The sequence below is a fragment of the Telmatherina bonti genome, assembly GCF_933228915.1.
Source record: "Telmatherina bonti genome assembly, chromosome: 2".
Classification (NCBI taxonomy): domain Eukaryota; kingdom Metazoa; phylum Chordata; class Actinopteri; order Atheriniformes; family Telmatherinidae; genus Telmatherina; species Telmatherina bonti.
This window is the reverse complement of record NC_136620.1, coordinates 28,458,750-28,471,680: the sequence shown is the minus strand read 5'-3', so window position 1 is coordinate 28,471,680 and position 12,931 is coordinate 28,458,750. Positions and strand designations below refer to the sequence as shown.

Sequence of the window (12,931 nt, the reverse complement as noted above, 5' to 3'; positions counted from 1 at the left end):
GTCTGACTTTGTTCACATGATTGTGAACTCCTGGAAATGCAACCAAAATGAAAGCCCTTCTCAAGCACCAGTTTTAAGAGGGTGGGGTGAGAGGATGGTCTATCCCTCCCCTCTCTCTGTAATGAAACTTCCATTTGCAACTGAAAATAAATTAGCACCATCAAGCGCATTGTGTGTTAACAATAATGAAGTTCACAATTCCTAGGCCACAGCTTGTGTAAAGGGAGGTGGATGATCATATATATGTGCTTATAGTTATTTCTTGCCGTCCTGTGCCGCCATCTAGTGTTCACTAAGGATATTTCTTATATACATATAGAATGTTAGTCAACAAGGTGATGCCTCAATAGGAATTTTATTCCTGAGTTTACAATGAAAAAGAGTTTTGATATTTTAAACTCCATGAAACTTTATATAATGCACCAATTAGACAGAGACAGTACAATCGCTGGACTAGTGTCAACAGTGTGGCTCCTTCACACCCTATGTGCCAACATCTTATTTTTCTTTGACGGTGAAGGGCCATACTTTTCCACCACGTTTCCATCCAGTAACACTCTTTTTTAAATCAAAACATTTTACACAAAAGCTTTGGTGACCTATGCATGCGCATGTATTGCATATATGCAAAGCATGAAAAAAAAAAAGTATAAATATCATGACTACAGCTAAATAAAAACAGTTCTGACTATTGCACAACAGCCATGTGAGGATAGAAGAGAGGAGTGATCACAATCGCAGCCATCAGGGGCATTCAGGGTTTCCTGCGCCTGTAATACAAAACATGTCGATCAAACTCCCGTCATGCACAGTGCATGTAAACAAAATGCCATTCTATGATGTGTTGGTTATATTTGACATCTTACTTCGTGATCCCATGATGCTCATACCCAGGTCCCATGTTTGATCCAGACTTCATCTCCACAGCCACAGAGCACTGGGGAGATGTGAAATATACTTAAAACTTCAGTCATATGAAGGAGATGTCAACTGAAAGATGAATGAGCGCTGGGAAGCATTTCAGTCACCATTTTGTTAGCTTGTCTATTCTTGAAATGTTAATAAAAACAACAAAATAATCAGGATGATGTACAACCAAGTTTTGTGCCATTTCTTCCGTCTTACACACAAAGCACCTCGGACGCTGCCAAAGCTTGAGTTCGAGCTTGAGTGGGGATCAATAGCAGAATCCACTGCTAGGTAATTTCCCTTCTTGAGGTTACAAAGGGAAACATCTCAGTCTCACCCACTGGGCCACACATTGCACATAGAATATTTTCTCATTTTTGCGTCTCATACACAGGCTATGGAAGCACGTATAGAACCTTTAATGTTTGCATCACTTCATCACCTAACTTCTTGCAGATTTTCTACCCAGCCCCAAAATAAAGCCATCATAACATTAGAATGTATAACAACATGTCATATAAGCAAATATTCAAACAAATGGGCTGGTGAGAATTGATGCTTCATTCACATTTCTGTCAAGTTGATTTCCACTTGCTCAAGGCTGAAGATGCATTCAGAATAAAGCAGCCCTTAAATGTGAAGAATTTCATTTGGTCTTCTTGACACTTAATGCTCAGACACAAGCTCAACTTTATCATTTATAAAAGTAACCCATATATGATTCATTTACTATTATAACATAAATAAACTTTTTTTTTTTTTTTTTCATAATCTTACCCTTGTCTCTACATCGGTCCAAGCTCCATCTGACTGATTTTCATTAGCTGGGACACCTTCAGAAGATTTCCGCTTCCGACTTCAGGGCAAAAAAAATAAATAAAAACATAAATTAAAAAAAAGCAAATTTATCTAAACCATCATTGCTACATAAATATTTTGCACTTTAAAAATGAACACGTAATTTACAGTTTGCTCATGACAGACAATATTGGGTTACCTTGGAACTGTGGTGAGCTCCTGTTTCAGCGTCTCAATGTCAGTGAACTGAACAGCTTGTCCTCCTCCTCTAGTTTTAAGCACCTCACCCTAAGGAAAAAAAAAGAGGGGGTTACTAATGATTTAATAAGAATGAGCAATAGCAATTTAAAGATGTACAAAAAAAAAAAAACTACCATTAGTGTTAAACAAAAGCAACTTTCTCCAGTTAGTAAAACTAGAATTCCTTCTAAGAGCAAACATGAATGAGAAAAAGTTTGATGGTGTATCCTGTGTTTTCATAAAGTCCCCAAACTTATTTTAAAATTTTACGGAATTTTTCCCCAATAAAAACTGCCTCATCCACATTTACTAAAGAAATCTCTGGAGCTTCTGGAGTGACTGAGCCTTTGCAACAATGGCTCCTTCCCACTGGAAGGGCCCTTCTCTCAGCCTGGGATCTGCATGTTCAGGGACCTCTTTTAAAAAGCAGCTAGAAATGAAACTTTTTAAACCCACTTTTGCTTAGTTTTATTTGTTTTTGTCTCCTGTATTTTTCTGTGAAGCCATTTGCTATTTTTATCCTTAACAGTGCTGTTTACATAAACATTTATTTAGTCAGTTTTGTACCTTTCTTTCTCTAACAATCACCGGACTGCAGCCAAGAATCACAACTTAAATTGAATGGGGGAAAAGAAAAAAAAAAAGGTTGTCAAATCGGCACGAAAGCATTTTGTTACAGCCCTAGTAGACATAGTAGTGCTTATGTTGTGGAAGTTCCCACATTTTTTTTTTTTTAATTTGTGGATGGGGGGAAAAACCTTAGCAACCTCTGGGGAGAAAAAAAAAAAAAAGAAAAAAGAAAAGAAAAAAAAAAAAGGGGGGGGAAATTGTGGCAGGATGGGAATGAGTGCTTTTCAGCAATTAGCTTTGAAGAAGAACCTGCAGGCAAAGCAAAACTCTACAACACTGTTGATTCTGCTGGAGGAACAGCCCCTCAAGCAACACAAAAAGTGCTCAGTTCAGCTTAAGCTGCAGCTCAGAGGAAAACCCATGAATGTTTAGCAGGATATATGATAAAGGAGACATTTACAACAATGATAGAATTGCCCTCTTCCTGTATGATTATTGTGATATTCTTGCAACTTGTTAGGCTATATACACGACTGGTAAAGACCAGGACGTAAGAAACATTTGTATTCAATCATCCAAAGAAAAGTAACTAGCAACTTTTCTGGAAAGTATAAAAATAATAATTATATTAATAACAGCAATCTTCTAATTACTTCTATAATATTGTTTCACAACACCAGCTTTAACTGAAAATATGCAACTTTTTGTGAAAATAGACAAAGAATAAATACCCATGTTCATGTGAAACAAAACTATATAACTACATATCTATATCTGCAGCATCCGTTACCTTAATAAGTTTGGTCTGTATTTCGCCATCAGAAGCCACTTCCTGGTGTGTTAAGACGTATCTGTCGCACTTTGACAAAGCCTTCTCATTTGGTGCAGACACCTGGATGGCATTGGGAATGACAGGCTGCAAGACTGTGCCCAAGTCTAGACTGGAGGATGGCTTGTGGTCCACCCACTTCTCCGCACCAGCAGAACGGGAACGACGGTGCAGGGGACGCACTGGTGTTGTTGTCTGATCAGACAATCAAACAAAGAAATTTTAAGATTGCAAAAATAAGAGGAGAAAAAAAAGGCACAAGTGGCACACGGCTGAAGACACTTTTACACACAGGAACCTATATTTTTTTATCACAAATGTTAGTTTGAACTTGTTTATATGACTAACTGCGACTAACTCACTGACCCTGTAGCTTCTCTCACTTATGTCTAGGACAACGGTAGGGGAGAGGCAGTAGACTCCTTCCCCTGCACCACAGAATTCTCTTCTCCTCTTGGTCTGGTTGGCTGAAGAGCCTGCTGGAGACTGAATTCTTTTAGGTTTACTAGGGGACTGGGAACCCTGACTGTTGTCCAGAGCTGCCCGCTGTTCCCATGAAGCAACAGAGTAAGCCACAGACAGAGAGCTGCTACTGCTGCTGGGGATGGGACAGGTGGGCCTTGGGTTCATCTCAACCTCTTCAACTCTAGTGTCACTGACTTGCTGTGACCCTGGACTGACATGGGGAGAATCAATGGGGCTCTGGGGAGCAAAGGGGAAGTGTGCAATTAGAGAGGGAGAGAGAAAAAAAGTATCTGGTAGAGACTGGAACAGAAACAGTTTTAGGTAAAACATTCCAACAATCCTGTAAACTACACTGAGGAGATTGTGATCATATACACCTTGAGACGGAAGACTTACTTGTTCTTTACTGCCTACAAGACTGAATAGAAAACAAATACAAGGCAAAAAAACCCTGACAAAGAACAATTGAATAAACATAATGTCTGAATTATTTAAAGGTGTCACAGATAACTTAATTACAGCCAGTTACTGCAGTAACAGACTAGAACTTTTTTCCCCCTTAAAATGCTTAAATATAAACTACAAGAGTGCATAGACAAAAATAAAATGAATAGAGAGCAAAGAACTATGAACACAACATACAGGGAGAGGTGATGGTGATGCGGATCTCTTTGCTGGGAGACGCTCTTCTCTTGAAGGTCGCTGAGGCTTAGGAGGAGGCTGTGGCTGAGGCTTAGACTGAGGCTGGGTCTGACGGGGTGGAGGATCCGGACGACCGGAAGTTTTGCTATCTGACACGATAGCCTTAAGCTGCTTTAACTTTTCGTCTTTCACCCAGAGCTTGTTTTGCATCTCAAGTTGCATTGCATTGACACGTCTCTCCTGCACAACAAGAACATTACGTTTAATGTTCAACTAATGTTTAGTTGCTGATTTTGGCATGTGTTTTAAGTCAATAATTTTAAAGTTAATAAATCCAAGGATGCAAAATGTCTGCAAAAAAAAACAAACAGGCAACTTACATACTTTTAGTCTTGAAAGAATACTAATAAATAATATAATGATGAAGAAAATATTTCTAATAACTCACACATTCTTTCTCCCACTTGTGCTGAGTGTCTGAGACCATGCCTTGCAGGCGCTGCTCCATACGTCTCTTTTCAGACAGCTCCCTATGCAGCCGCTGCTCCCTGGTTTCCAGCTCATGGTGTAGTGAACGCTTGTCATCCTCATAGATTTTAGTTGTTTTTTGAAGGATGTCAATCTAAAGCAGAGCAATGCGAGACATTTAGGGAACTGAATTTTTCTACAAACCAGCATTAAAGGAAAAGTAGGAGAATTTTTTTTATCTCCCTCAACCTTGTGTTCTTGCATCTTGGTCTTTTTCTCTAAATGTTCAATCTCTGCTTTGTTGCTCTGGATTACTTTGTCTTTTTCTGCCAGTTTGCCATTTTGTCCATGAATAACATTTTCTTTCGAAATGAGAATGGAGTCCAGCTCGTGAAGCTTAGATTTCATCATGTTGGCTAAAATAATACAAAGGAGAGGATACACCAGTCAAGCCAGGTTATTGGTAACCTCATCCTTTGGCCTCAAATTGTTCAGCTAAAATGTGAACAGGTACCTGCTTTGTTGTAGTCCTCAATCATCATTTGTCTGATCCTGTGTCTGTTCTGAAGAGCTTCAATCAGCCGGGGCAGAGTAATGTCATCATGAGGGTCCGTCAGCTCAGAGGATGGTAAAGGTGGGAGGCTGAGTCCGAGGCAGTTAGTAGCTGATGACACATCTACAAAAACAGAATAATAAAACCTTTTAAAACCATTGTGTAAATGCCTGATGAGCATAAATGCAAAACGGAATAGTGTACAAAACGACAGTTGTGCAGCTAAATACTAATACATAAAGAAGAAATCTGAGTCAAAGCGTGAAGAAAATATAAATATGGCAGATTTATTTACAACCGAAATGTTCAAATCTGACTTGTTTTAATCAATTTATCATATTTAATAAAGTATTAATGACATCTGCTTTGGTCTCCCATGTTAAAAATGATGAAGTAGTACCTGTACAATTCCAAAATGCAGATCTGGTTTATTTGATTACCTTTTTCTGTTGGACCGCCACGCTCCCCCAGCTTGTGAGAGAGCTCCTCTTTAAATGCCTGGTTTCTATGACGACGGCCTGGAGTAAAGCCACAAATGGGCCTGTCCACAGGTCTGGCCACTTCCACCTCCTGGGTCATCTCTGCAAACCGCATCACCAGCTGAACAAACAGAACACAAGTCATGTACCACAAACTATGGGGACATATGAGATCATTGCAAGACATTGTGGTGGGATCAAGTTACCAAAGTTTCTTCATAGTCGTCAGCCTTGGGATTCACGCAAACAACCATTCGCACTTTTCCCTCCCCATCAAAGTAGTTTTTAAACAGATGGGTGACTTTGGAGTCTCTGTATGGGACCATCTATAAACAAAAAACTAATATTACCTCAATGTTTTATTTAATGTGACTCAAGTCCAGATTTACAACATGCTGCTAACACAAACCTTGTTCGTCCCACACATTTGGTTCTCTCTTAGAATCTCAATGCATGTCCGCAGGTTCAACAAAGATTGATTAATGTTACCTGCAAGGTTAAATGTTGTTAGACCTCCAGTGGACCTCAGCTTAAGGCGAAATCAAATCCTGATGTCTGCAAACAAACCTGCTTCACGCATCCGAGTGCCTTCTGCTCCAGTCCTGCCTGTGCGCTCACTTCCTGCCAAGTCCACCAAGCAGAGCTGACTAACACTCACCTGGTTCTTGTCCTGAAAGTTAAAAACAGAAGCAGACAAAAAAAAGAAGCATCAATTACATTTCATCCCAGGTGTTACATTAGTGAGCTTTAGTCTTGAACCAGCAGTTTGGTTTCAGCTGACCTGGAGAATGTTGTCACCATCAGCATCAAGAGGAGCCTGAGCCAGTTTGATAATGAACACACTGTGCGAGCGGCTAGACTCCCTGTTCAGTCGAGTGTTTGCAACCTTTCTCTTCTTTTGACCTGGAGAAACAGAACAGGTGACTTAAGGAAAATATCGTCCCACAACGTTTTTATGTGTAATTTTTGGGCAACAGCAAGACTATGCACGTTTAAAGTGGAACTATTATGTGCATTTCAGGATAATTTATTTTTATTTCTGAGCCCAGAAGGGCTGGGATTGATCGAGATATTGTCACAAATCACTTTATTTACTTCAGACCGACCCTCTCCATAGGCTGTCAGATCAGCCTGCGGCAAAACGAGTGGATTGACTCTTCCGCATTAAGCCCTGCTTCCCGCCACCGCGCTACATCGGGAGCGCGCACCGCAACTGCTTTCGCCGTCATTGTAACATCTCATAAACAGAAGGATTAGGCTAATATGAACTCAATAAAAAAAACACAAAATACAATGTCAACACATAGCATACAGCCCTACATGTTGGAACCTGAATCAGACCCTGAAAACAAAGTGGAAAACAGCAACCCACAGCAATGAATGCAGCAGGATGTCTCTCTTTGGTAAACTCACCAGCCATCGTTGGAAATAACTTTATCCAACGTTTTCCACCCGCCTGATGTATTTGTACATGCCCTAGTTAACCAGTAGAAGGTAACCAATCACCGAACCTTATCCCCCGGGACGTCACAAGGATTTCGAAGTAGAAAAAACTCTCTAAAACTATGCGTTTTTCGTCGCCATGGAAACCGAACGGAGAACGTGCTGGAACTCAAACTGAAACTCAAACATGCGTTTAGGTGATAAAAACGGTGCCATTCACATGTCTGATGAGGATTCAACACTAACACTGTAGAAAGCTCAAAAAACTCCAAATACCATAATAGCACCCCTTTAATGTTGTCTTCCCAACACAGCAAGTAGTTATCTCAAGAAATTGAAACTTTTTGGTTGCGGGAATTGAGTTAAAAAACAACAACAAAAAAACAAAGACATGTTTTCTTAGAATAAATATATCTTGTTATTAAGACTAAGTCAAGTTTATGTTCCTATTAATATACACAATTGGAAGTGTGGCTACTGACTATAGCAGTAAGGCGTTGGTCCAGCTGTCATCTATACTCACAATAACCAGTTTATGCTCAGAAGCAGACATTTGCTTAATGTTCTTTATGTGATAAATCTTTCCAGTCTATCATAATAATAATGACCATACAAATAAAAGGCATCAAAATAGGATTTATTCATTTTCATGCTAGCCCAAGTTATCTTTTGATCCTACTTTATCTTTAAATTATCTGACAATGTAAAAATACAGGTTGTTTTTTTGTTTTGTTTTTTTTTAATTAGACCAAGTTATTAAACAAAAACAAGCTTTGTCATCTTAAAAAAATACTCAAATCACAAATTAATTTTATATGAAGCGGTCTCTACACAACTTCTACACATTTTCAATTTAGTCTGAACTTTTTTTTTCCCTCAACACCATTTCACCAGACTGCTGAGAGAGAAGATTAACTGATGCTTTTTCCTGGCCAGAATCAACCCAGAGACCAGCAATGCCAGGTCAGTTACAACTAAAATCATCACAGCAGTTTTTTTTGGAAACACATTATTATTCCCTTACATGTGAATATGGATCTCCATGTATAAACAACTCACCTCTCCAGAATACTTGAAATGCTTCCTCTGCAGACTTAACCTCAACCTCCATACATCCAGCCACATACATGTTGTGATTCTGATCCTCTCGGAGGGTTTTAGATTGAGGTGGCCTACAATAACAACAAAAACATGTTATTCACTGAAAAAGTGGAACAAGTTTTTTCCATGCAACAGATTAAATAAAATAAAAAAAATAATTAAAAAAAAGCATCAAGCACTGAATGAAGAAAGAGAAGGGATATGGATGCTTGGGATGAAGAAAGAGATCTGACAGGTTCTAATCTTGAATGTCATACACAGGAATGCACAAGAGTTTGGCCATGACAAAGGCTACAGGCAACAGGGGAAGGATGGCAGGATCTCCACACATCCCAAAAAAATAAACAAAACACAAAAAACCCTTATCAATAGTGGAGACATTACATGGTTTAGCCACAATCTGCAGTCTTGTTGGTCATGCCCTCATATAGGTAGGAGTATTAAATGTTAAAGCACAAATTTTAGAACTAGAAGTAGTAAACTTTTGCCTTTAATGTGTTCAGGCTTACACTTTAGCAACTCATTAACTCTCGCAACAGAGCACTTTATGTTAAAACTGTAAGCTGGAGTGATAAACTACAAGTTTATTATCATAAAAAACACTAGTAAACAAATTAATCGCATTTAAGAGGCCTAAGATGGGAATGTGCATGTCAATACTTACTTTGGGATGTTGAAACGCAGAAATAGCAAAGTTCCGATCATTTTATTGTGAGCTGTTAGCCGCCCCCCTCCTAGACTGTGACTAGTTCTACATATAGGTAACTTCTGTGATTTGACTGGTTTTAAAATATACCTTTTCACCAGAACTTTAATCCCAACTTTAACTTTAAAAATGTCTCCAACATTGATGAGGTGAGTTTCTATTTACTTTCCAAATGGTAAATTTTGATGGCAGCTCAACTACTCTCATATCTGACAGATGAGAATCCATTGTTCACATACACGAACTCAGTGTTCTGGCGCACAGGTGTGCCTCCACCATTCCACCTAGTAAAAACAAAAAGACAAGAATTTTGTCTTCCACCTACTCTACTATAAAGTTTAAACTATAAAGTTTGTGTTACAGTCAACTACACATAATATTTTAAATTCCTGAACTAAAAGGGCAAAAATCTTGACTCCAGCAAACATTCATTTTATGCATATGGATACATTTGGATTTTATGCCTGTCGTTTCAAACATACTTTGGTTTGACGGCATCCTCTTGCGTTTCCTCAAGGAGATCATAGATGTAGTTGTTGTAGATTTCAATGTAGGAGACAAAGATGCTGTAGCTGCTGTCCTCGTCAACACCATCCGCCTTATAAGCCTCTTCTGGCTTAATCATGTCAGCAATTTCAAGATCAATCTTTTGCCTAGAAATAGAAATTTACACTTTATACTGATACCACATTTTGTGCTTCAGAGCTCTTAAATGTCAGCGGACTTAAGTTTACCTGGGACATTAACTGTTGACTTTAATGCACGTGACATTGCAAAATTGCCTGTAGAATATCAATCTGTTACACTAAATTTGTCAAATTATCTTATGAATTAAGTGTCACAAAGTAGATAGGAAAATAAAATGACTAAATAACAGAGCAGAGTTTGTGTCTTATGATTAAATGTCTAAAGTGCATCTGTGAAGAACCAGTTGAATTGTGGAAATAGCTCCTTTCTGCAATTAGACTTAGTACCAAATTTCAACAAAAGATGTTTTAAGACAATGTTTTAAGATGGAAAATAAATAACCATTACAGATTTATGGCCCAAAACTTCCCATTGACAAGTAACCTTTAAGCCAACCCAGACCCAAAAACTGTGAAGGACTCCTTACCTGGAGGAAGGTGTTTTAGGAATAGACAAGTTGTTTTCCCGCCTTTGGCGCTCCAACAAAGCATCAACTTCACACTGAACCTCCATACCATTTTTATCATCCGTCTTAAACACCTGAACAGTGAGTTACATAATGACACATTTTACCAAGAATCAAAAGGCTTATTTGGGTTAAACACTTCCATTATTCTTAATGCCAGTCTCTTACATATCTTTTTGCCTGGTAGGGACCAATACTGTTGAAAATCATGTCAAGGGAACGTGGAAGAAGTCCACCCTGACCTGGACAGCCAGTCATGGTAAATGTTTTTCCACTTCCCGTCACCCCGTATGTAAACAGTAGACCTGCAATAGGCAGAGACAAAGTTAAGAACGAATCACAATCCACCATTCTGCTCTTGTTCTACACACTTGATAAAGAGCACAAATACTAAACAGGATGAGAATACAGGAAGGTTAATGTGCTAGCTGGTTGTGCTTTAACCTGTATTGCGTAGTTAAACTTTCTTATTTTTGGAGTTGGTCTGGGGTCTTACCATTTTTTCCATGAATGAGGTCATCAACAAGAGGTTTGGCCACATGCTCAAAGAGCTCCAGCTGAGATACAGAAACTCCAAATACTTTTTTAAAAGAGTACTGTGTCTGAGAAGATAAAAAAGGATAAATTTAATTATCCCACAAATATAGTACGTTTGTTTTTAAAATAATAAAAAAAGAGCATTTTAAAGCTAATAAATCACGTGCAAAGACCTATACAAACAAATGTTAATTTGAATTGTTTATTCGTCCACAAATCAAACCTTTTTTGGACGACGGGTGCTTTCATTAAAAAAAAAAAAAAAAAAGTTTTTGTGTGTGGCATCGACTCCAAACAAGCCATGAGTATTATGAAGACGATTAACAGTTGCGCAGTCCGACCATACAACCCATGGCAGCATTACAATGGATAACATTATCAGTTAAACCAGAGAAGTACTACAACTTTTTGTTCCTTACCTCTTTGTATTCTCCATTGCGGTTTATCTTTAAGCCCTCAGGAGCGTGTAGCTGAATGGTTGTGCTGCTGATCACCTCAATACAGCATTCATCGTCCTCCGCACCCAGAGGCCGCACACGGCAGTAAACCTGAATAACATAAAACCTAATTTAATTAAATTCAGTTTAAAACACCAACATCTCTACTACTGTCAAAGGTTCCCCCGAAGAAGCTGATGAAATCACGAAACACAAAATAGAAGGGAGAAAGATAGAGATGCATGAGTAATGCAAACAAGTTGTCCTGCTTGACCCAGTAAAAACCTGTTTACTCACCCCAACCGGGTCTTTCTGGTTGTTGGGAGACTTTCTAGGGGGAGGCTTGCGGGGGTTTTTAAATTTCCTGCAGGAAAATAGTTCACATTGTAACACACTGTTAACCTTATCTGTTTGTGACCATAAACTGTGATAAATGGTCAACAAAGCCACTGGCTCAAGGCCACGTAGCCTCCGGCTAACGACATGGCAAAGCTAACAAACCGTCGATAAGTTCGTAAACTCTTAACGTAGCATTTATCCGACATATATCAAAGCAATGTAATATGATTTGAACGTAAAAGTAACCAAACCTAAGGTGTACTTACGCTTGTTTGTTCATTGTCGCCTTTTCTGGCTGCTCCGTTTCTGTTGCTCTAATTTTGAATCTTCCCTCCGCCTCGAATCAGAGGACTTTTTTCAAAGCAGCGTCCGTGGCAGCCAATCAGATCGCACAGCTACAATCACGTGCTTCCGCCTTTACTTCCGAATCATTTATGTCAACAGTTCCACTCTGCCTCATAAAAGCTGTGTAAAATATGTTGATGGAATCAGAAACTAAGCAACCAAAAGTGAACAGAAACAGGGAGAATTTATACATTTCATAGCGACTCCGTGTTTGTATGTATTTGTATTTGCATGTATTTGTTTAATAATGAATTAATAAAAATAGCTTCTTTTTTAACTCCAGAGGAAAATTATATCAAATAATTATATCTAAAAATGAAACCCGTAAAGTTGGACCTACTGCGGTTTTAAGCACCACGCGGCTCAATCTAGGGTGTAGGCTAATATATTCATTAACGAAAACTTTATTAACCGATTTTTTTTTTCTCATTCATTTTCCAAACCTTATTATTCCAATTCAGGGTCGCAGGGAAGCTGGAGCCTATCCCAGCTGGCTTTGGGCGACAGGCAGGGCCACACAGAGAGACGAACAACCACGCACGCTCACCAGCCAAGGATCGAACCAGCGACCTTCTTGCTGTGAGGCCACAGTGCTAACCACTGAGCCACTGGGCAGCCCTAATAATATAATAAGCAAGAAGGTCGCTGGTTCGATCCTTGGCTGGTTTGGTCTGTGGCCTTTCTGTGTGGAGTTTGCATGTTCTCCCCGTGTATGCGTGGGTTCTCTCCGGGTACTCCGGCTTCCTCCCTGCATCCAAAGACATGCATGATAGGTTAATTGGTCACTCTAAATTGCCCCTAGGAATGATGGTGATCAGGCTGCACAGTGGCGTAGTGGTTAGCACTGTGGCCTCACACCAACAAGGTCGCTGGTTCGATCCTTGGCTGGTAATAATGATTATTATTATGTTTGTTTG

At 39.2% G+C, this 12,931-nt stretch overlaps 1 protein-coding gene across 1 annotated transcript; it reads right to left on the bottom strand.

The window, feature by feature from the left end:
* Positions 1-862: 862 nt before the first annotated feature.
* On the bottom strand, positions 863-11,949 carry kif23 (kinesin family member 23; the record flags this gene model as incomplete). Its single annotated transcript, XM_079257448.1, has 23 exons — positions 863-937; positions 1,687-1,765; positions 1,907-1,995; positions 3,308-3,541; positions 3,713-4,111; positions 4,454-4,693; positions 4,902-5,075; positions 5,171-5,337; positions 5,436-5,597; positions 5,915-6,074; positions 6,160-6,279; positions 6,363-6,442; positions 6,521-6,623; positions 6,735-6,856; positions 8,456-8,568; positions 9,443-9,487; positions 9,686-9,856; positions 10,318-10,430; positions 10,525-10,661; positions 10,853-10,958; positions 11,313-11,441; positions 11,628-11,694; positions 11,936-11,949. The coding sequence occupies 23 exons, from the start codon at positions 11,947-11,949 to the stop codon at positions 863-865; spliced, it is 3,099 nt and encodes a 1,032-aa protein (XP_079113574.1).
* Positions 11,950-12,931: the final 982 nt, after the last annotated feature.